The sequence below is a fragment of the Schistocerca cancellata genome, chromosome 6 (assembly GCF_023864275.1).
Source record: "Schistocerca cancellata isolate TAMUIC-IGC-003103 chromosome 6, iqSchCanc2.1, whole genome shotgun sequence".
Lineage (NCBI taxonomy): Eukaryota > Metazoa > Arthropoda > Insecta > Orthoptera > Acrididae > Schistocerca > Schistocerca cancellata.
In genome coordinates, this window is record NC_064631.1 from 73,807,237 (window position 1) to 73,833,840 (window position 26,604).

The 26,604-nt window shown below is 45.0% G+C and overlaps 1 protein-coding gene across 1 annotated transcript in view; it reads right to left on the bottom strand.

Moving 5' to 3' along the window:
- Nucleotides 1–26,604, bottom strand: part of LOC126190673 (uncharacterized) — a 282,457-nt gene that overhangs the window by 136,123 nt on the left and 119,730 nt on the right. The window contains exon 2 of the mRNA XM_049931124.1: nucleotides 10,341–10,374. Within this exon, the coding sequence (XP_049787081.1) occupies nucleotides 10,341–10,374 (34 nt within the window). The remainder of the gene's footprint in view (nucleotides 1–10,340; nucleotides 10,375–26,604) is intronic.

Below are 26,604 nucleotides of genomic sequence, written 5' to 3' on the forward strand. Positions count from 1 at the left end.
CGCTTCCTAATGTATAAAACCAATACGGACTTGTAGCTGTCACGCCTTTGCGCTTACTGCTACGTATTTTAACTGTAAATAGCTCAGTCCTAATGGTAAGAGGTAGTAGTGAATTCACGTTGTTAATATTTGAATACTGGCTCAGCTCACTTTTACTCCACTCCTACCCTCGCCATTGCACCACATTAACTAGGTGCTACGTGGACCTTGCTAAATTCACTTGCGTATACATTTTTGACCGTTACTCGCCAGTATTTACCTAATGATTAGTACACTCCTAACCGGACTATTTCCCTAAGAGCTGTGATGATTGAACGGGTTCGATCCACGGCCTACAGTGCCCTACAGTTCACACAGTAACACTGCCTACCTGACCCACTTAACTTGGTAGTGAGCTTATGTATCCAATCACCACTGCTAGCAGCAGTGGATAATCCTATCAGCACGACGAGAGCAGCAGACTTACCGTCGAATCCTCCTGAAAATACTTATAACTACAGTCGCCAGCTCTGAAGGAGCAAAAGAATAAATAAATTTTTGGCTCGTTTCAAAGTGAAATGGCTTGAGTTGAATTTAAACTTAATTCTGAATATTACTATTTCTGATCATTCTAGATGATTCTACAAAGCAAATACTCTCTCAATTTCTGTGAGTTGGCTTGGTAATTACTACCAAGACAGTTTATGCAACTTGGGTTAACAAAATTCTATCCTTCAACTTATTTAATGATTTTGGATATTACTCTTTGGACAATTGATACACAATTAGTTAAGTGACTTTACTTGAAAGGTTACTCAGAAAAATTTAAGTAACTATAAATAGGCGACTCATTCTGGTGTGACCATTGCTCTTTTCAACATTCTTATACGCTAAAGTATTCTACAACCAAAAGAATTGTAAATGAAAGAGGCGATGGTGGCCTCAGTCTGATTTCACTATACTATGTTTGAGGTTACTACACTTTACAATGAACAACATGCGTCGTAATTTTACTCATTACTATATTCTGTCCTCTGCACTTGCATAAAAGAAAACTGGTATTCTCCTTTTACATTTATACAAAGTTCGAATTAACAATTGCAAGCAGTCTTGCCTTGGGTAGACTTGTCGGTGCTGGTGGTGAGATGCATGTGGCTAACGCACGCCTGATGCCCTTAATGGCGGCTGGAACTACGAGCCGTAGCACTTGTATAAGCTACTGCACGTCCGCCATAAAATCTGGGCGCAGGAACTCTTACAATCAGCCCCAGTGGCATAGAGGCGGCTTCAACAACCATTCATCGCGTTTTACTCCAAAAACGGCGACGATATTCGCCTCTTCTCTGTTGCACAATCACTTTTGCGTGAGCACAGTTACGCACGTCTGATCACGTCAACACTCCCCAGGCCATTCCATTGTTCAGTCCCTGTGTCTCCAGCTACCTCTAGCTACGCTCGTATCACCAAGAGTGGGGGCGTTCCCCTACCACCTTTTCACCGAAATCATTTAGTATTTAAGAATATTTATATTTATTACCCTGGAGTTCATACCAGTCATAATGATTTACTACTAGCGCTTTACAACATTAAATTATACAGTAATAACTTATAATTACCAAGAAAAAGAATACATTTGACTCCGAGAGCTTAGTGCATTGTCTGACAGGTAGCGCAAATTCCCAGTTTCGCCAATAGATGGCATCAGGGTGCACTCCCTGGCAGTCTCACACAAGCGCGCCCGTTTCCGACGTGCGGGCTCCAAATTACTGTCAGCCCACCATAATTTCAGATCCGTTACAAGCCCCTTAGCGTAATAGTGTCCAGGGCCGGAAAGAAAGCCAATGTCTGCTCGATATGTCTGCTGGCGGGAGGGGCTCATCCGAAAGATGGAGGAGGCCTTGCATGTGGCTATCGAGCGTGCTGGCTGCAGTCGTCTGCAAGGTGTCTCTCACGTCGGCATCAGTGATGCCCATCGCTTGGGTCTGAGGCCATCCTCAGTTCATATGGACGACTGGCGGAAGGGGTGAAACCTATGCAAGTAGGGTGCAAGTAGACCCCTTGATAGGTCGGGGATGGTCTAAACAAGGTAAGCAGCCACTCGAGTAGCAGAGACCTCGTGGAACGTACATTTTTTTTTCTATTTTTGGTAGGAGGTAGTCTGAGGTACTCTGATGAACATTCGCCAGTCGACACGCTGAATGTGAAATCAGACCACGTTAAGAATAAAGTTACTGCGACTGCCAAAATTTTATCAGTAAATTGGCAAAGTATCCGTAACAAGGTTCCCAAATTTACAGCCCTCCTGAAAATTTGTTGGTCTCAAATTATTCTCCTGTATTGATGACAGTAGTGACGTCTAGAAAGTTAATGATTGTGATTTATATTTCCATGATTGTCACTGTAAAGTCTGTCCTATTTAGGTTTATTCCATTACGCAAAGAGCTGCCATGCGCCCGTGTTTCCCCTGATTTGTCCTAGTTTGAGGGCGTCCTCAGGGGTTTCTATACAACTGTCAGGGGGAAACACTGACTTTTTTGTGTCTGCAGAAATTAGATTGATTGGGAATAAATACATTTTAACAAATCGCAATTAAAATGCACTAAATGAGGACTGTCACGTAGGTAGTTTCATTAGATTTATGTTAGAAAGCCATCGACGGGCAGTCTTAGGCGCTCTGCTTCACACACATTTTCCACACTTCTTTACTGAGAGAAACGAGAAGCCGCAGACAATCTACGATCCCTTTCTGCTCAGAGTCCTGCCTCGCCGTCGACCAGCTTGTCGTCAACATACTCTGTGTATGTCCGTGAAAATAATGCGAACTGACCCAAATGTCCGGCATTTTCTAAGTCCTTGTCGGGACTCGGCAATTAAAGTGATGGCAGGTCTAATTGCGCACAACAATATCTTTTCAAGAATTGCTAGACAGTGCGTTATTAATCCGAAGCCGCGGCAAAAACAGATGATTAGTGACACAAGGGGCAAATAAGTATTTTTGTCACGTACTATTATTTCACCAAGTACTCACTGTGAAATCTGAAGGCAGCGTTAGTTCATACTCTGTGGCCCCTGTGCGTTTAAGATATGTACTAAGATACTTCGAAGAGATGAAGTGATTTAACTGAGACATGTTGTTGTCATTGTTGTTGTTATGGCCTTCAGTCCGAAGATTGGTTTGATGAGCTCTCCATGTTACTCTGTCCGACCAAGCCTCTGCATCTCCGTATAAAAATGGTTCAAATGGCTCTGAGCACTATGGGACTTAACTTCTGAGGTCCCCTACAACTTAGAACTACTTAAACCTAACTAACCTAAGGACATCACACACATCCATGCCCGAAGCAGGAGGAGGAGGAGGATATTAGTGTTTAACGTCCCGTCGACAACGAGGTCATTAGAGACGGAGCGCAAGCTCGGGTGAGGGAAGGATGGGGAAGGAAATCGGCCGTGCCCTTTCAAAGGAACCATCCCGGCATTTGCCTGAAGCGATTTAGGGAAATCACGGAAAACCTAAATCAGGATAGCTGGAGACGGGATTGAACCGTCGTCCTCCCGAATGCGAGTCCAGTGTGCTAACCACTGCGCCACCTCGCTCGGTCCGAGGCAGGATTCGAATCTGCGACCGTAGCGGTCGCGCGGTTCCAGACTATAGCGCCTAGAACCGCTCGGCCACTCCGGCCGGCCATCTCCATATAAGCAATGCAACCTACATCCTTCTAAATCTACTTCCTGTATTCACCTCTTGGTCTCCCTCTACGATTTTAACCTCCCGCACTTCCCCCCAGTACTACACTTGTGAACCCTTGATGTTCTAACATCCGATTCCTTCTTCTAGTCAGGTTGCGCCACAAATTTATTTTCTCTCTAATTCGATTCATTACCTCCTCATAAGTTACATGATGTACCCACCTAATTTTCAGCATTCTTCTGTAGCACCGCATTTCCAGACTTTCTATTCTCTTTTTGTCCAAGCTATTTATCGTCCATGTGCACGTCCATACATGGCTACACTCCATACAAATACTTTCAGAAAAGATACTCGATGTTAACAAATTCCTCTTCTTCAGAAACACCTTTGTTGACGTTGTCAGTCTACATTTTATATGCTCCCCACATCGGACATCATCAGTTATTTTGCCGCCCTAATAGTAAAACTCACCTACTACTTTAAGTGCCTCGCTTCCCATTCTAATACCCTCAGGTTCACCTGATTTAATTCGACTACATTCCATTTTCCTCGTTTTGATTTTGTTTATGTTCATGTTATATCCTCCTTCCAACACGCCGCCCTTTCCGTTCAAATGCTCTTCCAAGTCCTCTGCAGTCTCTGACAGAATTACAGTGTTATCGGTAGACCTCAAAGTTTTTGTTTCTTCTCCCTACTCCCTACTCCAAAATTTTCTTTGGTTTCCTTCAGTGCTTGCTCAACGTATAGTTTGAATAACATGAAGGGTAGGCTACAACCCTCTCTCACACCCTTCTCAACCATTGCTTCCCTTTTATGCCCCTCGATTCTTATAACGGGTCTGGTTTCTGTACAAGTTGTAAGTAGCCTTTCGCTCCCTGTGTTTTACCCCTGCTACCTTCAGAATTTCAAAGAGAATACTCCAGTCAAGATTGTCAAAACGTTTGTTTAAGTCTACATATGCTGCAAACGTAGGTTTGCATTTCCTTAACCTATCTTCTAAGATAAGTCGAAGGGTCAGTACTGCGCCGTGTGTTCCTACATTTGACCGGAATCCAAACTGATCTTCCCCGACATCAGCTTCTACACGTTTTTTTCATTTGTCGATAAAGAATTCGTGTTAGTATTTCGCAATCATAATAGTTCGGTAATATTCACACCTCTCAGCACCTGTTTTCTATGGAATTGGAAAATACAATCGTCCTGAAGTCTTACGCTATTTCAGCTCTCTCATTTCTTCCACAGCAGATGGAAGAATTTTGTCTTGGCTAGCTCTCCCAAAGGTATCAGTAGTTCTGACAATATCGTCTACTCCCTGGGCTTTGTTTCGATATAGATCTTTCAGTGTTCTGTGAAATTCTTCTCGCAGTATCATATCTCATCTTCTTCCTCAAATACACCTCCCTTGCATAGACCTCCTGTATACTCCTTCTATCTTTCAGCTTCCCTTTCTTTGCTTAGGACTGGTTTTCTGTCAGATCTTTATATTCACACAGCTGCTTCTATTTCCTTAAAATGTCTCTTCAGTTTTCCTTTCCCCTAGTGATATATGCTTCTAATCCTTACATTTGTCCTCTGGCCATTCCGGCTTACCCATTTTGCGCTTCCTGTCAATCTCATTTTTAGACACTTGTATTCCTTTTCCCCTCCTTCATACGCTGCATTTTTATATTTTCTCTTTTCACCAATGAAGCTCAATTATCCAAGGATTTCTACTACGACCTGTCTTTTTATCTGATCCTCTGCCATCTTCACTATTTCGCCTCTCGAAACTACCAGTTCGTCTTCTCCTATATTTCTTTCCCCTGTTCTTGTGAATCGCTCCCTAATGCTACCTCAAACTCTCAAAAACCTATGGTTCTGTCAGTTTATCCTGGTCCCACCTCCTTAAATTCCTACTTTTTTGCACCTTCTTCAGTTTTAATCTACTGTTCGTAAAAATATATTGTCGTCAGATTCCAGATCTGCCCCTGGAAATGTCTTAGAATTTAAAACCGTGCTCTGAAACCTCTGTCTTACCTTTATATAATCAGTCTGAAACCTTCCGGTGTCTCCTGGTCTCTTCCACGTATACAACCTTCTTTGATAATTCTTAAGGCAAGTGCTAGCCATGACTAAATTATGCTCTTTGCAAGATTCTTTCAGGTAGCTTCCTCTTTCATTCGATTCCCCCATTTCATATTCACCTACCATTTTTCCTTCTCTTCATTTTCCAACTATCTAATTCCTTTCCCCCATCAAAATTAAAGTTTCGCCTCCCTTAACTTTCTGAGTATTTTTTTTTATCTCATAATATGGTGGGTGTGGGCTTCGAGTCTATCTTGACAACGATAACGGGTGCACTATGCACATCATAGTAGCTTACTCGCATTTATATTTTCTTACTCATTATTAAATCTACTCCTGTGTAACACCCATTTGATTTTGTATTTATAATCGTGTATTCGCCTGACCAGGTGTACTGTGTCTCCTGCCACTGTACTTCACTGATTTCCATTATATCTAACTTCAACCCATGGATTTTCGTTTTTAAATTCTCTAACCTACCTGCCCGAGTAATGGATCTGACATTCAACGCTGTGATCCGTAGAGCGCCAGTTTTATTTCTCCTGATGACGACATCCTCCTGAGTAGACCCAGCCCGGAGATCCGAATGGAGCACTATTCTACCTCCGAAATATTTTACCCAAGATGGTGCCATCATTTAACCATACAGTCAAGTTGCATGCCCTCGGTAAAAAATCCTCTTACTTTCAGCCATTCGTAGTACCAGCAGACCAAGTCCGGTTCGGTTGATGTTACAAGGCCAGATCAGTCAATCATTCACTCTGTTGCCGCTGTATCTACTGAAAAGGCTACTGTCCCTTTTCAGGAACCGCACGTTTGTCTGGTCTTTAAACAGATACCTCTTTGTTGTGGCTGCAACTACGGTACGGCTATCTGCATCGCTGAGGCATGCAAGCCACCACACCAAAGGCAAGGTCTGCGGTTCATGGAGAGCAAGACCAAAATAATCTGGGACCTGGAAGATCACGTATTGATCGTGTTTTCTTTATAAGCCAGATACTCTAAAAACACTGCGAATTTAATCCACAACGTGGACTTTTAAAAGGTGTTCGAAAGGGTGGTGAGAAATAAGACATGAAATATTAGTAGACTATAGCATTCCTCGGCATTCAATAACGTCAGTTCAGAGTCTGTATGAGATACGGCACCGCTCAACCATTAGTACCGGAACGAGAAGAATTACAGGAGGAGTCAGACGAGGGTGTCCTGCTTGGCACACAGTATTTAAAATACACAGAAATGACACTGTCAGGAAGTGCCAAAAGAAAATGGGAGGTTCATACCCATAGAGATGTACGGTATGTAACTCACTGCGTTTTGTTTTGTTTTGTTTTGTGAAGTGGCAGATACTGAAAACAACTTTCAACAAGCTTTATGGTTCTTACATATAACGGTAAAACAATATTATTTAATCATATCCATAAAGGAAAGTAAATATATGGCGGTCTGGTTAGAAAAGAACAGATTAGTGTTAAATCATAATCGAAAATATCGCACTAGCACAAGTCCATATACTCAGTTACCTGCTCTGCGATATCTCTTAACCGTATGACAACGATCCTGAAAAGCAACCATAAAGGTGCTTACAAAGGTTAGGTAAGATTAAGAGAACGCTCCTGAACAAAACCAAGAAAGAGACAATGCTTCTATAACACTATGACTGTACCTTTACTGCTCTGTGGAACGGAAGCATAGATTTTTACGACCAAACAATTATAGACAATTGAAGCGGCAGAAATAACACTATTACGAACTTTGGCAGAATGTTGTTGTTGTTGTTGTGGTCTTCAGTCCTGAGACTGGTTTGATGCACCTCTCCATGCTACTCTATCCTGTGCAAGCTTCTTCATCTCCCAGTACCTAATGCAACCTACATCCTTCAGAATCTGCATAGTGTATTCATCTCTTGGTCTCCCCCTACGATTTTTACCCTCCACGCTGCCCTCCAGTACTAAATTGGTGATCCCTTCATGCCTCAGAACATGTCGTATCAACCGATCCCTTCTTCTGGTCAAGTTGTGCCACAAACTTCTCTTCTCCCCAATCTTATTCAATACTTCCTCATTAGTTATGTGATCTACCCATCTAATCTTCAGCATTCTTCTGTAGCACCACATTTCGAAAGCTTCTATTCTCTTCTTGTCCAAACTATTTACCGTCCATGTTTCACTTCCATACATGGCTACACTCCATACAAATACTTTCAGAAATGACTTCCTGACACTTAAATCTATACTCGATGTTAACAAATTTCTCTTCTTCAGAAACGCTTTCCTTGCCATTGCCAGTCTACAGTTTATATCCTCTCTACTTCGACCATCGTCAGTTATTTTGCTCCCCAAATAGCAAAACTCCTTTACTACTTTAAGTGTCTCATTTCCTAATCTAATTCCCTCAGCATCACCCGACTTAATCTGCCGACTTTGGCAGAATATAAATTACAAAATCGTAAGAGGAAGAGTGACGTAAGGGCGGAGCTCGATGTTATAAGAAGAGTACAATATTTCCAAGAGTATAGAAACGAATGGCATGACCACCTACTATGTATGGATAAAAGCTGAATATCAAGGAAAACCTATGACCACAGATAAAACAGTAAGACGGAGGATAGGACGACCAGGAAGAAGATAATGTGATCAGCTTTAAAGTTCTTGGTTTCGGAACAGACAAAGATATCTAAGAAATTCTGTTACTCGCTCCTGTGAACGCGACCGCGTTATGCACACCTTGGTATCTCTCGCGTCCATCTTGAAAAGATAATCTAAAGATGCCTAAATAAGGCGAAACGCGTCGTTGAAAAATAAAAAAAACTAAAATTGCAACCAAGACTGTTTTTAACCAATAATGATGTCTAACCCGGAAATGTACATGTACATGTAGACTGGCGTAACAGCCGTGGCTGAAGTGCTTAGCTAACTTCGACTTTTCATTTTCAAACACATGTGTAATATTACGTATTACAAGTCGTAATGGTCAAATCATTTTTCGCAGACACAGTCCCTTTGACTGTTCAGAGATGTCACTAAAGCCACCCAAAGATGTAAACAACCAGGCATGAGCAGCGTCTGTTAGACGGAGGGGGTCCGACAGCCGATCATTTCCATTCATTCCACCAGGAAGCAGGTACACGGCTCATATTGTCTGCAGTTCAACCATGCCTAGACGGTCAATACCGCGGTTCGATCGCGTCCGCATTGTTACTTTGTGCTAGGAAGGGCTCTCAACAAGGGAAGTGTCCAGGCGTCTCTGAGTGAACCAAACCGATGTTGTTCGGACATGAAGGAGATACAGAGAGACAAGAACTTTTTATAACATGTCTCGTTCAGGCCGTCCGAGGGATACTACTGCAGTGGATGACCGCTGCCTACGGATTATGGCTCGGAGGAACCCTGACAGCAACGCCACCATGTTTAATAATGCTTTCCGAGCAGGCACAGGACGTCGTGTTACGATTCAAACTGTGCGCAATAGGCTGCATGATGCGCAACTTCACTCCCGACGTTCATGGCGAGGTCCATCTTTGTAACCACGGCACCATACAGCGCGGTACAGACGGGCCCAACAACATGCCGAATGGACCGCTCATTATTGGCATCACGTTCTCTTCACCAATGTGTGTCGCATATGCCTTCAACCAGACAATCGTCGGACACGTGTCTGGAGGCAACCAGGTGCGCCTGAAAGTCTTACACACATTTTCCAGCGAGTGCAGCATGGTGGGCGTTCCCTGCAGTTTTAGGGTGGCATTATGTGGGGCCGACGTACGCCGCTGGTGGTCATGGAAGGCGCCGTAACGACCCTACGATACATGAATGCCGTCCTCCGACCGATAGTGCAACCAATCGGCAACATATTGGCGAGGCATTCGCCTTCATGGACGACAATTCGCGCCCCATCGTGCACATCTTGTAAATGACTTCCTTCAGAATAACGACATCAAATGGTTCAAATGGCTCTGAGAACTATGGGACTTAACATCTGAGGTCATCAGTCCCCTAGAACTTAGAACTACGTAAACCTAACTAACCTAAGGACATCACACACATCCATGCCCGAGGCAGGATTCGAACCTGCGACGGTAGCAGTCTCGTGGTTCCGGACTGAAGCGCCTAGAACCGCTCGGCACACCGGCCGGCGATAACGACATCGCTCGACTAGAGTGGCCAGTATGTTCTCCAGACATGAACGTTATCGAACATGCCTGGGATAGATTGAAAAGGGCTGTTTATGGACGACGTGACCCACCAACCACTCTGAGCTATCTACGTCGAACCGCCGTTGAGGAATGGGACAATCTGGACCAACAGTGCCTTGATGAACTTGTGGATTACTAGAGGTAACGGTGTGTACAACAATCTGGACCACCACCTCTGAAGGTCTCGCGGTGTGGTGGTAGAACATGGAACTCTCTGAACCGAGTTGGTACAAAACTGTTTTTGATGTGTTAAACATGTGTTTGAAAATCACAAGTCGTCGAAATCGGCTAATCGCACCTTTATTTAAATAAAGGTCATTTACATTACAGTTTACTAATGACCATCTTTTCTTTTCTTAAGAGTGATTTGTGTAGGTCTGGTGTTACGAGCTGCAGTGAATGGCACTCTCTTACCTGAGAGAGCTCGAAGAGCCGCGTATGGTCGTCACTGCAACAAAAAGAGAAAGACCCGTCAATAATTTGTTTAAGACAGCTGGAATCGCAATGTAAGATTACATAGTTTAACAATGGCTACTATTAATGTACAATTGTACATAACAGGTTTCAATGTTTTACTCTTCTTTGAAATGCTTACCAGCATTGTGTATAACCCGCTGCCAGCAGTGTTAAAGTCCATTAGTACTGTCACTTGTTGATAGTTGAAGTGGAGCAGTCTACTGCTCGACTGATCTCTAAAGAACCTCTGAAGTGAATGCCGCGAAGCGTTCCCCTCATCTTAGCAATCAAGCATAGGACCTAAGTCAGGGGAATACAGTGGCTGGTACAGCAACTCACCTCAGAGTCCCACCGATCGATCACGTCGTTCACAGCATGCGCTGTTTGCTGGCGAGCATTGTCATGCAAAATGATGGATGGGCTCAGCAGAAACTGTCACCGCTTCTTTCTCAATGCTGGTCGCAGGTTGTGTACAAAAAAAAAAGTTGTAAAGTAAATGGAAAGTATTAACGGTAACAGCACGCTGTAGGACAACAACGTCAGAGTCGTACAAGAGAATCATGACAACTTTCACATTGTTGCGGTCCTTTTCTTTCCATCACGCTCCCGACTAGTTTAACGCTGCATGTCGCCAATTCCTCTCCTATGGCAACCTGTTCATCTTAGAGTAGCACTTGCTCCCAACATCCTCAATTATTTGTTGGATATATTCTAATCTCCGCCTTCGCTTACAGTTTTTCCCCTCTGCAGCTCCCTCTAATACCGCGGGCGATATTTCCTGATGCTTTAACCCACTTCCTATCATCCTGCCCCTTTCGTCGCCGATTCTGCAGAGAAACTCACTTCTCATCTATCCACCTTGTTATCAACATCCTTGCACAGCACCACATCTAAAGCGCTCCGATTCTCTTCTGTTCCGGTTTTCACACAGTTCATGATTCACTACCATTCAATAAGGTAACAAAAGTCTTGCGTTAGCGATATGCACACATACAGATGGCGGCAGTATCGCGTACACAAGGTAGAAAATGGCAGTGCGTTGGCGGAACTATGATTTGTACGCAGGTCATTCATGTCAAAAGGTTTCCAATGTGACCAGGGCCGCACGGCTGGGATTAATAAACTTTGAACGCGGAATGGTAGTTGGAGCTATACTCAAGGGTCATTCCATTTCGGAAATCCATTTTGGAATTCGTTAGGGAATTCAATATTTCGAGATGCGCAGTGTCAAGACAATACCTCTCACCATGGGTAACGTAGTGGCTGACGGCCTTCGCTTTAACACGGAGAGCAGCGCCGTTTTGCGGAGAAGCAACACTACGTGAGATAACCAAAGAAATCAATGTGGCACCTACATCTACATCCACATCCATACTCCGCCAACCACCTGACGGTGTGTGGCGGAGGGTACCTTGAGTACCTCTATCGGTTCTCCCTTCTATTCCACTCTCGTATTGTTCGTGGAAAGAAGGATTGTCGGTATGCCTCTGTGTGGGCTCTAATCTCTCTGATTTTATCCTCATGGTCTCTTCGCGAGATATACGTAGGAGGGAGCAATATACTGCTTGACTCTTCGGTGAAGGTATGTTCTCGAAACTTTGACAAAAGCCCGTACCGAGCTACTGAGCGTCTCTCCTGCAGAGTCTTCCACTGGAGTTTATCTGTCATCTCCGTAACGCTTTCGCGATTACTAAATGATCCTGTAACGAAGCGCGCTGCTCTCCGTTGGATCTTCTCTATGTCTTCTATCAACCCTATCTGGTACGGATCCCACACTGCTGAGCAGTATTCAAGCAATGGGCGAACAAGCGTACTGTAACCTACTTCCTTTGTTTTCCGATTGCATTTCCTTAGGATTCTTCCAATGAATCTCAGTCTGGCATCTGCTTTACCGACGATCAACATTATATGATCATTCCATTTTAAATCACTCCTAATGCGTACTCCCAGATAATTTATGGTATTAACTGCTTCCAGTTGCTGACCTGCTATTTTGTAGCTAAATGATAAAGGATCTATCTTTCTGTGTATTCGCAGCACATTACACTTGTCTACATTGAGATTCAATTGCCATCCCCTGCACCATGCGTCAATTCGCTGTAGATCCTCCTGCATTTCAGTACAATTTTCCAATGTTACAACCTCTCGAAATGCCACAGCATCATCCGCAAAAAGCCTCAGTGAACTTCCGATGTCATCCACCAGGTCATTTATGTATAATGTGAATAGCAACGGTCCTATGACACTCCCCTGCGGCACACCTGAAATCACTCTTACTTCGGAAGACTTCTCACCATTGAGAATGACATGCTGCGTCCTGTTATCTAGGAACTCCTCAATCCAATCACACAATTGGTCTGATAGTCCATATGCTCTTACTTTGTTCATTAAACGACTGTGGGGAACTGTATCGAACGCCTTGCGGAAGTCAAGAAACACGGCATCTACCTGTGAACCCGTGTCTATGGCCCTCTGAGTCTCATGGACGAATAGCGCGAGCTGGGTTTCACATGACCGTCTTTTACGAAACCCATGCTGATTCCTACAGAGTAGATTTCTAGTCTCCAGAAAAGTCATTATACTCGAACACAATACGTGTTCCAAAATTCTACAACTGATCGACGTTAGAGATATAGGTCTATAGTTCTGCACATCTGTTCGACGTCCCTTCTTGAAAACGGGGATGACCTGTGCCTTTTTCCAATCCTTTGGAACGCTACGCTCTTCTAGAGACCTACGGTACACCGCTACGATGAGAGGCGAAATTTGGCAGCGGACTACCGACGCGAGGGCCTTTGCTAGCAGCACGACTTCGCCTGCATTGCCTCTCCTGGGCTCGTGACCATACCCGTTGGACCCTAGACGACTGGAAAACCGTGGCCTGGTCAGACGAGCATCGATTTCAGTTGGTAAGCGTTGATGGTAGGGTTTTAGTGTGGCGCAAACCCCACGAAGCCATGGAGCTAATTGTCAGCAAGGCACTCCGCAAGATGGTGGTAGCTCGATAAAGGTGTGGGCTGTGTTTACATGGAATGGACTGGGTCCTGTGGTCTAACTGAACCTATCATTGAATGAAAATGGTTATGTTCGGTTACATTCAGACTATTTGCAGCCAATCAGTGGCTTCATGTTCCCAAACAACGATGTCGTGTCAGTGGGCCACAATGTTCTCGATTGATTTGAAGAAAATTCTGGACTGTTCGGGGGAATTATTTGGCCACCCAGATCGCTCGACATTTATGGGATATAATAGAGATACCAGTTCGTGCACAACATCTTGCACCGGTAACACTTTCGCAGTTACGGACGCTTATAGATTTAGCATGGCTCAATATTTCTGCAGGCGAGTGCCAACGACTTGTCCAGTCCATGCCACGTCGAGGTCTTGCACTCCTCTGAGCAATTGGAGGTGCGACATCACATTAGGAGGTATACCATGACTTTTCACCTCACTGGACAGTGCTGTGCTCCAAACGTACACTGACCGAAAGTTGTTCTTCAAATTAAGCCGACGTTTGATACCACTAGACTTCTCTTGGTCAGACTTCTCTCCCCTCTTTGCCTGTGCTAGTTTCATTTTTATGTCCTCGTCGCTTCGTCCGCCATAAATAATTTTGCTTTTAATGTAGCAGAATTGCTTCGTTTTATCTATTTCTTGGTCACCAATTTTAATGATACGTTTATTGCTAATCTCATATCTGTCACTATTCCGTACTTTCGTTTTTCTTCGGTTTACTCTGTCTATATTCTGCATTCGTGTACCGTACGTTCAGTTCTACAGGTACTGTAATTTTCTTCATTTGGGATAGTAACGTCATCAGCTAATCTTATCACTACTATCCTTTCACCCCGAATTTTAATCCCACTCCCCAAACTTTTGTTTCGTTGCTTCTTCCATGTTTACATTGAACGGTAGTGGCGGAACAACATACCTTTGCCGGCCGAAGTGGCCGAGCGGTTCTAGGCGCTACAGTCTGGAACCGCGCGACCGCTACGGTCGCAGGTTCGATTCCTGCCTCGGGCATGGATTTGTGTGATGTCCTTAGGTTAGTTAGCTGAAAGTAGTTCTAAGTTCTAGGGGGCTGATGACCTCAGAAGTTAAGTCCCATAGTGCTGCCCGCATCTCGTGGTCGTGCGGTAGAGTTCTCGCTTCCCACGCCCGGGTTCCCGGGTTCGATTCCCGGCGGGGTCAGGGATTTTCTCTGCCTCGTGATGGCTGGGTGTTGTGTGCTGTCCTTAGGTTAGTTAGGTTTAAGTAGTTCTAAGTTCTATGGGACTGATGACCATAGATGTTTAGTCCCATAGTGCTCAGAGCCATTTGAACCAACTATCCCATAGTGCTCAGAGCCATTTTTTTAACCATACCTTTCTTACATCCTTTTTAATTCGAGCAATTCGTTCTTAGTCTTCCATTCTTGTTGTTACCACTTGGTTTTTGTAATCTTTTACATTTCCCGTCTTTCTCTCTAGCTTATACCTTCTTCTCTACATTTTTCACAATTGTATACTGTCGAACTTTTATTTTTAGATCGATAAATCCTATGAACGTGTCTCGGTTCTTCTTAAGTCTTGCTTCCATTATCAAGTGGAACGTCACAACTGCCTCTCTGGTGCTTTACCTTTCCTAAAGCGGCTCTAATCGTCATCTAACAGATCCTCAATTCTCTCTTCCACTTCCGTGTATTCTTCTTGTCAACAACTTGGATGCATGAGCTGCTAAGCTGATTGCATTAGAAATTCCCAAGGCATGTTATGTATCCCTTCTGTCTTATTTAATCCATATCTCAGTTCAACTCTAATTATGGATCTCCTATATTTTCCACATTGACTTTCATTTTTCCTATCATCATCGAATAGTTCCCCCCTTGTAGAGGACTTTAGCGTGCTCTTTCCACATGTCCGCTCTCTCCTCGGCGTTTAACAATTGAATTCCTTTTTCAATCTTTAATTCACTTTTAAATTCATAGAAAGCTGCTTTAACCTTTCTTGTTCCATTTCCTTAGACCTTTTCCTGCAACCGTTTCGTCTTAGCTTTCCTGCAATTTGTACTTTTTTATTCCATCGTGACTTATATTCCTGTATTTCTGCCTTTCTCTGAGCATTTTTGTACTTTCTTCTTTCATCGACCATTTAAGAGTATTCCGCCTGTTACACATCGTTGCTTCACAGTTACCTTCCTTAGATCTATACTCTGCATGTTAGCTTTTGTGATTGCTCTTTATAAATGTGACCATTAGTTTTCAACTGAGTCACCTCCTGAGGTATTCACTAACGCAGTATCTACAAGCTTACAGAACTTCAAATTTACGTAATCGTTTCTCAGTAGGTAAGCCTCTCTAAGACCTTGATGAAACCGTCGTTCTGTAAGGATTCTGGCACAGTCAACCTTTATCGGATTTTATTGTTTTTGTTTCTAAAACATCGTGACATTTTTATACATCCAGTTACTTAAAATTTTGTGCAGCATAGACTTTCAACAGTTAGTGTCAAATCATTTTACACTATGTCCAATAGAATGCCGACATAGTAAATTATACAAACATGTAACATACGAGGGACATTTCATAAATAATACACAAGCTTGGTATTACTGTGGATTGTTTGATGCAACAACAATGAAAATTACGTTCAAGTGTTTTTGTTTCTTCTCTATGTACTGAAAAAAAGTTGGAGAGAGGTAGAAATGGGCCATGCAGGGGTCTCTGACACTGTGAACGTTGAAGACTTAAGATCGCACAACATCGAAACTTTACGCGGCAAAAGCCCGACAGAAATCCACAGTGCCTTAAATGAAGCTTGTGGTGAGTTTACAGTGGACCATAGTACAGTTTCAGGTTGCGTTAATCTTTTTTTTTTTTTTTGTGGTGGTCGTGTGAGCATAGACGATAATCCAAGAGCCGAAAGGCCAAAAAACGTCGACACATGAACGAAGTGTGAAACTTGTGGCAGATGCTTTTGACGATAGCAGTGTGACTTGTGAGGAACACTCTAAAGCCACGGGAATTCCCCAACATCAGTATTCAGTATTCTGACAAATTATCTGAAGAAGAGAAAAAATTCTGCGGGATGTGTCCCACTTTGTCTGGCGAAGAGAAGCAGAAACGCTTGGACATTGCAACCTTGCTCAAACAACGATCCGACCGTGAAGATCAAGGATTCCTGTGTTGAATTATCGCTGGTGACGAAACATGTATTAGAGACTTTTGAACTTTAGTTGAAATGACAGTCCAGTGAGTGGAGAGCTTCAGATTCACCACGTCCAAAAAAATTTCGACGTGCTCAATCAAAGCTCAAGCAAATGATGATTTTTGGTTATGATCACCAAGGAATCATCATGACAGATAGAGTCCCATGTGGAACAAGTGCCGCAGCAGTGTCGTATCGTAACTTCACGCAAAACCCGCGCAGAGAAATTCACAAAACCTCATTGCAGTTGTCTTGAGGCTCCGACACCCGTTCTCTACGACAACGCACGCCCGCATATCGGCAATGTTGTAGGCCAAAAACTGCTCCCTACACCCCGAATATGAGTCAGCCAGACTTCGAGTTGTACTCGAATTTGAAAAACTCTATGTCTGGATGTCGTCACCTTTCTCTGTAAGAACTTTCCACCACAGTTACCCGAGCCATTCGATAGATGAACAAAAATGGCATCTCAAAGAGAAGCAAGGATACTATATTGAAGGACAATAAAGAGAGATAAAAAAAAGGTGTACGTCAAAAAATGTGTGCAGTATTTATGGAATGCTCCTTGTAAGGAATATCGTATCAACAGATTTAATTTGTGTGTACGTTTTCCCAGTATGCGTGCAATATGTGTTGCATATGCGTGAGTAAGTGAACAAATGAACTTTTTGTCCAGTCACAGGATCAGGTAGCAGGATTCAGCTTCGTCAGGTACAGGAGGTGGATTGGAGAGTCACATACTGCTGGTCAGCGGTCTGCGAATATTTGTTGGAATGAATAAACAAGCAGCGACATCAACCGAAAACATAACGTGAACTTGTACGAATAAGGAACGCAGAACTGAAACTGTAACAGTCATAAGGATCGACAGAATTCAGCAATGACGTTGATAATTCCGGAATACCGAGGAGAAACAAAATCACGACAACAGGTGCTCAGTAGAGCTGCGCAGTGCTGAAGTGACAAGCTGATAGGGGTGAGTGGGAAGCCCTGCTGGCCCGCGAGCTCTGCTTATCGTTTCCTCTTCCTCCTGCGTCGCCTCGTTACCCTCCTGTCTGCAGAAGACATGCGACCACTGCCCGCTTAGCTTATTCACTTTCTCATCACACAAAGTGTCTACACTAACTAGGGACGTGCGGCGTTGGCATACCATTGTTGCTGATTTCTACATCTACATCTACATGGATACTCTGCAAATCACATTTAAGTGCCTGGCAGAGGGTTCATCGAACCACCTGCAATTCTCTATAATTCCAATCTCGTACAGCACGCGTAAAGAATGAACACCTATATATCTTTCCGTACGAGCTCTATTTCCCTTATTTTATCGTGGTGATCGTTTTTCCCTATGTAGGTTGGTGTCAACGAAATATTTTCGCATTCGGAGGAGAAAGTTGGTGACTAGAATTTCGTGAGAAGATTCCGTCGCAACGAAAAACGCCTTTCTTTTAATGATGTCCAGCCCAAATTCTGTATCATTTCTGTGACACTCTCTCCCATATTTCGCGATAATAAAAAACGTGCTGCCTTTCTTTGAACTTTTTCGATGTACTCCGTCAGTCCTATTTGTTAAGGATCCCACACCGCGCAGCAGTATTCTAAAAAAGGGGACCGACAATCGTAGTGTAGGCAGTCTCCTTAGTAGGTCTGTTACATTGTCTAAGTGTCCTGCCAATAAAACGCAGTCTTTGGTTAGCCTTCCCCACAACATTTTCTGTGTGTCCCTTCCAATTTTAGTTGTTCGTTATTGTAATACCTAGGTATTTAGTTGAATTTACGGCTTTTAGATTAGACTGATTTATCGTGTAACTGAAGTTTAACGAGTTCCTTTTAGCACTCATGCGGATGACCTCACACTTTTCGTTATTTAGGATCAACTGCCAATTTTCGCACCATTCAGATATTTTTTCTAAATCGTTTTGCAGCTTGTCTTGATCTTCTGATGACTATATTAGTCGATAAACGACAGCGTCATCTGCAAACAATCGAAGACGGCTGCTCAGATTGTCTCCCAAATCGTTTATACAGATAATGAACAGCAAAGGGCCTATAACACTACCTTGGGGAAGGCCAGAAATCACTTCTGTTTTACTCGATGACTTTCCGTCAGTTACTACTTACTGTGACCTCTCTGACAGAGAATCACAAATCCAGTCACATAACTGAAACGATATTCCATAAGCACGCAATTTCACTACGAGGCGCTTGAGTGGTACAGTGTCAACTGTCGATTTGAACACCTACGTCTAAGCATCGATAGTCGATAATAATGACATCAAATCACAGATATTACTTAACATTAAGTGATTACTTTAGAAGATACGACGTTGCAGTGTCTATGCCTGTGTTATTCGGAAATACGGTACAGTGTTCCTTCGGAGAGGCAAGCATGCCCGAAGGAACGCTGGATCGTATTTCAGAATAACACAGACACTACCATATCGTACATTTCCGCCGACAGCGGGCAAGCGTTTCTTAGCTAAGCGTCTCCCCTGTACGCGAATATACTCATGAATATACGAGTGCAGGTTGTAGACACATGGTTGACGACGTATGGAAGCTTGGGTCTGGACCAGACAGCTCGTGATGAGCGGGAAATACGGGTTCGAGCCCCGACCCGGCAGAAATTTTCACTTTCTTCATTCCATGATACAGGTGGTGGTTGTCCATATTTGCAGCAGCGAATTCCTTTAATGTACTTTAGAAGATTTCTTTTAACATAACATGCAAATACACCGCCTAGTTGGTGTGATGAATGGCAGCTAGCTGAAAATATACACTCCTGGAAATGGAAAAAAGAACACATTGACACCGGTGTGTCAGACCCACCATACTTGCTCCGGACACTGCGAGAGGGCCGTACAAGCAATGATCACACGCACGGCACAGCGGAAACACCAGGAACCGCGGTGTTGGCCGTCGAATGGCGCTAGCTGCGCAGCATTTGTGCACCGCCGCCGTCAGTGTCAGCCAGTTTGCCGTGGCATACGGAGCTCCATCGCAGTCTTTAACACTGGTAGCATGCCGCGACAGCGTGGACGTGAACCGTACGTGCAGTTGACGGACTTTGAGCGAGGGCGTATAGTGGGCATGCGGGAGGCCGGGTGGACGTACCGCCGAATTGCTCAACACGTGGGGCGTGAGGTCTCCACAGTACATCGATGTTGTCGCCAGTGGTCGGCGGAAGGTGCACGTGCCCGTCGACCTGGGACCGGACCGCAGCGACGCACGGATGCACGCCAAGACCGTAGGATCCTGCGCAGTGCCGTAGGGGACCGCACCGCCACTTCCCAGCAAATTAGGGACACTGTTGCTCCTGGGGTATCGGCGAGGACCATTCGCAACCGTCTCCATGAAGCTGGGCTACGGTCCCGCACACCGTTAGGCCGTCTTCCGCTCACGCCCCAACATCGTGCAGCCCGCCTCCAGTGGTGTCGCGACAGGCGTGAATGGAGGGACGAATGGAGACGTGTCGTCTTCAGCGATGAGAGTCGCTTCTGCCTTGGTGCCAATGATGGTCGTATGCGTGTTTGGCGCCGTGCAGGTGAGCGCCACAATCAGGACTGCATACGACCGAGGCACACAGGGCCAACACCCGGCATCATGGTGTGGGGAGCTATCTCCTACACTGGCCGTACACCACTGGTGATCGTCGAGGGGACACTGAATAGTGCACGATACATCCAAACCGTCATCGAACCCATCGTTCTACCATTCCTAGACCGGCAAGGGAACTTGCTGTTCCAACAGGACAATGCACGTCCGCATGTATCCCGTGCCACCCAACGTGCTCTAGAAGGTGTAAGTCAACTACCCTGGCCAGCAAGATCTCCGGATCTGTCCCCCATTGAGCATGTTTGGGACTGGATGAAGCGTCGTCTCACGCGGTCTGCACGTCCAGCACGAACGCTGGTCCAACTGAGGCGCCAGGTGAAAATGGCATGGCAAGTCGTTCCACAGGACTACATCCAGTATCTCTACGATCGTCTCCATGGGAGAATAGCAGCCTGCATTGCTGCGGAAGGTGGATATACACTGTACTAGTGCCGACATTGTGCATGCTCTGTTGCCTGTGTCTATGTGCCTGTGGTTCTGTCAGTGTGATCATGTGATGTATCTGACCCCAGGAATGTGTCAATAAAGTTTCCCCTTCCTGGGACAATGAATTCACGGTGTTCTTATTTCAATTTCCAGGAGTGTAGAAAAATTTAAGTTAATGCGGATGAGTGGAACAAACAAACCCGTTCGGATACAATATTAGTAGTGTCTCGTTTCACAGAGTCACGTCGTTTAAATGCCGGCCGAAGTGGCCGTGCGGTTCTGGCGCTGCAGTCTGGAACCGCGAGACCGCTACGGTCGCAGGTTCGAATCCTGCCTCGGGCATGGCTGTGTGTGATTTCCTTAGGTTAGTTAGGTTTAACTAGTTCTACGTTCTAGGGGACTAATGACCTCAGAAGTTGAGTCCCATAGTGCTCAGAGCCATTTGAACCATTTGAACGTCGTTTAAATACCTGGGCGTAACGTTGCAAAGCGATATGAAATGGAACAATCATGTGAGGACTGTAGTAGGAAAGGCGAATGGTCGACTTCGGTCCATTGGGAGAATTCTAGGAAGGTTGTGTTCATCTGTAAAGGAGACTGCATACACAATGCTAGTTCGACCTGTTCTTGAGTACTCCTACAGTGTTTGGGATCCGTACCAGGTCTGACTAAAAGAAGACATTCAAGAAAATTCAGAAGCGGGCTGCTAGATTCGTCAACGCTAGGTTCGAACATCACGCAAATGTTACAGAGTTGCTTCGGGAACTCAAATGGGAGTCCCTGGAGGGAAGCCCACGTTCTTTTCGAGCAACACTATTGAGAAAATTTAGGAAAAACCGGCATTTGAAGCTGACTGCGCAACGATTCTACAGCCTCCAGCACACATTGCGCGTAAAGACCACAAAGACACAATACGAGAAATTAGGGCTCATACGGAGGCATACAGACAGTCGTTTTTCTCTCGTTCTATTTACAAGTGGAACGGGAAAGGGAATGACTAATAGTGGTGCGGGGTACCCCCCACCACGTGCCGTAAGGTGGACTGCGGAGTATCGATGTAGCTGTAGATGACATAAAGTAAGGGACCCCGAAGGGAAGAACCAAACGACACTTGACAGCTTGTGAAGGTATGTGCTATTATTTCACGGTCTCCAAAATCCAGTGAAATATGTAAATAACTTGGCAGTATGAGCCCAGTTATCAGTATTACATTGGACCCTCTCTAGCCTGGACGCATGCACTGATTAGGTTGGGAAGGGTCTCACGAAGCCATTGTATATGTAAGTAGGCTGTTTAGGTTTTTATATTGGTAACGCCACGTAGCGCTCTGTGTGAAAATCACTGGCTGTGCTGTGTGCAGTCTGTGGCTGGTTTGCATTGTTGTTGGCTATTGTAGTGGTGGACAGTTGGCTGTTAACAGCGCGTAGCGTTGCGCAGTTGGAGGTGAGCCACCAGCAGTGGTGGATGTGGGGAGAGAGATGGCGGAGTTCTGAGAGCGGATGATCTGGACGTGTGTCCATCAGAGATAGTAAATTTGTAAGACTGGATGTCATATATTATGACTTTTGAACACTATTAAGGTAAATACATTGATGATCAGTAGTTAGTCCCTTCAGTAGTTAGAATCTTTCATTAAGCTGGCAGTAGTGGCGCTCGCTGTATTGCAGTAGTTTCAGTAACGAAGATTTTTGTGAGGTTAGTGAGTCATGAAAGGTATAGGTTATTGTTAGTCAGGGCCATTCTTCTGTAGGGATTATTAAAAAGATTGCGTTGCGCTAAAAATATTGTGTGTCAACTTAAGCACAGTCATTTATAATTTTTCTAAGGGGACGTTTCATGTCCTACCCTGCGGCACGCTTGGCCATAAATGTTTTTAAGTGGTAGTTGATCCTTTGGATACTGGTACTGGGCTGGAATTACACATGTTCTATCGGCGCAGATCCTGTGCACCGTTGGACACTGCAGTATCTCAGCAACACGCATGCACTACATAGCGAGACGTTTTGTCTGTGAACGAGCATTGTCTTGTTGAAAATGGTAAAACGATGCTGTCACATGGCAGGTAACACACGATGACACAGAATGTGTGTGATGTACCGTTCTCTCTTCACAATTTCCTCCATCACTACCATCCGTTACCTGAAGCTGTAGTCTGGGTCCCAAGACGGATGAAGTAACACCACTGTTGAGCTGTGCTAAAATTTGCTGTTTTGAAGAGGCCGCCACAGCGCGTAGTGTGAAGCAGTCGCCCTCCGTTTCCGACGGTGGCGCCGCTGTGGCAATCGCAGCTTTGGTGTCTCTCTCTGGTGGGAAAGGGGAAAGGTAGCCTGCTCACGTACATTTAAGGGGCGCGATGAGCTCGGCAGTTAGTCTGGGGCGAGTCTGGTCAGTTGGTCAGCCAAGTCAGTGTGGGGCAGTCAGTGTCTGTCTGTCGTCCGGAGTGCTAGTATGTGTTAGGCCGCCAGTCTGCTCGAGTTTCTCAGGCAACGGACATTGGCGGTTGCGTCGATCGGTTGGTCGGTCGCGCACTGGGACACGAGATGACTTGTCTGTTTTGAGCGTCAGCGCATGTAAGGTGGCCATATCAGTCCAGTGGGCCGCGCCTTATAGCGAGGGGTAGTGGCTTCGCGGGTGACACGATAGCAACAGGAGTCAACCCACGACATCGGTCTGGCCGGTGCGAGCTGCGAAGCCGTGAGACGGGAGATCGGCACGCCTTCCCGCGTCCGTTGAAGCGGCTGGCAGCGGACGGTTCAGGAGAGCGTTTTGGGGGGTGCTGCGCCAGGTCTTCGCCAGACATCACAGTTTATTAGAAGTGATTCGTGATATGTTGTCTCATTTACTTGTCTCATTTACTTGTTTTCTTGGTCAGTCTCACGTCCCCAGCTTGCTCGTCCGCATTTGTTAGGCAGTTAGTGTCTGTCTGTTTGTCTGCCTGTCGTATGTTAATAGCTGCCTCTGGCATGTTTGTCGGATTCGGTGTTCACGAATTTATTGCTTAAGGTGTAAAGGCCGAATTCCTGAAATATGTTTTTATCTTGCCTATCATCTAGAGAGGCCGTATATGTGTAATGTAGAGCATGTTTGTACATTTTATGTAAGACTGCATTTCATGGGTTTTTATTTAAATGGTCATTTTAGTATATAAAGTTGCCACCCTTCCACCGTAAGAGTTTTCTTTTAAAAACAAGTTGCACTTTCGGTGACAAGGTTTTTTTTTTTTTTTTTTTTTTTTTTTATCTGAGTGTTTCGCACCATTTCCATCCCTCCTACGGGGTGCATAGTTTATGTGTTTGTGTGAGTTGTTAAAATTTTTAGTTTAAGGTAATCTGGTGTGTTGCAGATTTGCGCCAGTCTAGTCTTTCAGAGGTGGTTGTGAGCGGTCGTGACTACGCCCGAGTTGAAAGGGAGCAGCAAGCTTCTCAGCCCGAAAGCTCATACTGTAAAAAAATAAAAAATAAAAAAAAATAAAAAGAATTGTTATTTCTGCCTCTGAATAAATTGTAACTTGATATTTAGAGGGTGCTTTCTGATTATAATTTTAAATCTGTGTCTTAAAAAAAAGAAAGGGTTTTAAGAATAAAATTTCCATTTGTTGAAATAAATTTGTTTTGATCAGTTACCCACTGGCAACTACTTCCACGCTCACATAGTGTGATTAAATGTGTTAATGTTGTTGATGAATCGCTATTAAATAAAGTAAATTCTTTAAGAAAAGATTTTTAAAGTAAATCCACGGTTCAACTGCCTTTCTCCAAAACATTTGATGAATGAAACCTCTCTCCTGGTTGTCGCCTTACTCGTCGTCGATGCCTACGGGGAAGGCGCAATACAATACGACACCACTCGTCAGCAGTTCGTACTCGCTGGTCCTGGTACCACTCGAAACCAGACCGTTTGTGTCGTGATGTTAACGGTTTCCTCCACTTGGTATGGTAGGCTCTCAGCTGGGCTCGTGCTAGTCTCCGAATCGCGCAATATGACACAAGGAGTTGTAGGTAGTCCACTACTTGTTCTCGGGTGGCAGGTACAAATACGAAGGGGCTACGATGTTCTTGGTGCGCAGTACGACGATCCTCCCTTGTGATGGTCAGACGTTGTTTACAAAAACGTTGTTGACGAGTATGCATGTCGTCATGTTGACATGACAGTCCAACACCAGGTCAGTGTCACATCTGAATCGCCAGCAAATCTGAATACGACACGAATCTACCACCCGACCAAATCGAGACCACCAATACGGCCCCTTTCAATCTGTCAGGTGTTGATACTGCTGTCTCACATGAGTACGCTACATCTCCGTGTTGTTCACTGTGATCATTTACATACCCTCTGATGGTGTGTACGCGTTCAAAATTACTTTTCAGGCGCAAACATTCAGGTCAAAAAGATGGCTCTGAGCACTATGCGACTTAACTTCTGAGGTCATCAGTCGCCTAGAACTTAGAACTAATTAAACCTGACTAACCTAAGGACATCACACACATCCATGCCCGAGGCAGGATTCGAACCCGCGACCGTAGCAGTCCCGCGGTTCCGGACTGAGCGCCTAGAACCGCTAGACCACCGCGGCCGGCCATTCAGGTCATACGCGCCCATGTCATAACCATTGAACACTAATGAGAAATAGGAAAATACGCTGTAGGGACAACGGAGGTCCCGAACTAAAGATTAAAAGTTCTTCCTCATAGTTCTACGACGTATAAAAAGTAAAACGCGGTCAACTGCTCGCGCTTCGTTCGCTAAAACGGCACGTAAGTCAGGTGGAAAAAAAAACCACTCGAACGTACGCGGTTAAAAGAAGGGAACTCGATCAGGAAATGACGAACCGTCACAGCTTGACGATAATGAGCACAGTGGTGGGGAATCATCACCTAACAAATGACGATGGCTAAAAAAGACAATACCCAATACTAAACCTAGCTAAAATGATCTCCTAGATGCGAGAGAGCCGAGAGGAGGTCGGTCAAGTCGCTGGGAGGGATTTAATTCTTCTGAGCTTGTTCCCAAGAAGGGAATAAAAGTGGTGATGCTAAAGTGGTGACACCTGCCGACAGACGGCAACACGGAAATCATCCGAAGGAATGGAAGAACCAGCGGGCCGAGGTAGGATGACTGCAACCTTGGCACCAGTGTCAGCAGCCTCAGACCGACGTGACATGATATCTTTGCGATCCACGGATGAAGGGTATCAGACGGATGCCATATTCCTTGACTTCCGGAAAGCGTTTGACTCGGTGCCCCACTGCAGACTCCTAGCTCCAACACCTTAGGCCTCTATTTTGTGTATATTTAGAGCTCCACTCACTATCACCCCGCCTTCCTCCATCGGAAACGAGTGGAGGAGGCCCGGGTGACACCCTTCCCCTCTCAGAATCGTGACTGCTACAATGCCGCCTTTACTATGAAGGAGCTAGATCATGCACTCACTTCATCGCGATCTTCCGCCCCCAGGGCTCGTCAATGTTCACATTCACATGTTGCAGCACCTTTCTCTTGCGGGCAAGCACTTTCTCCTTCATATGTACGATCGTATTTGGGCAGATGGCACGTTTCCTAAACGCTGGCGTGAAGTCACTGTCATATGAATACCTAAGTCGCGTAAGGGAAAACACCTTCCTTCCAGCTACCACCCGTCCTAAGTGTCATCCTCTCGCTATCACCATTAATCCGATTAAGGGCTGTCTCCCACCAGGCATCTCCGGCTTCCTTTTCATCGACGACTTTGCGATCTACTGCAGTTCTCCGCAGACTTGTCTCATTAAGCGGCGTCTTCAGCGATGTCTCGATCATCTTTACTCGTGGGGCATTGGCAATGTCTTTCGCTTTTCCACTGACAAAACCGTTTGTATGAACTTCTGGCGGCGCAGAGGGATTCTTTCCCCCCGTCTTTACATCTTGAGCCTGTTGCTCTTCCGTTCGCTGAGATTACAAAATTCCTGGGCGTATGCTTCATAGGAAACTGTCTTGGTCCTCCCACTTGTCTTGCTTGGCT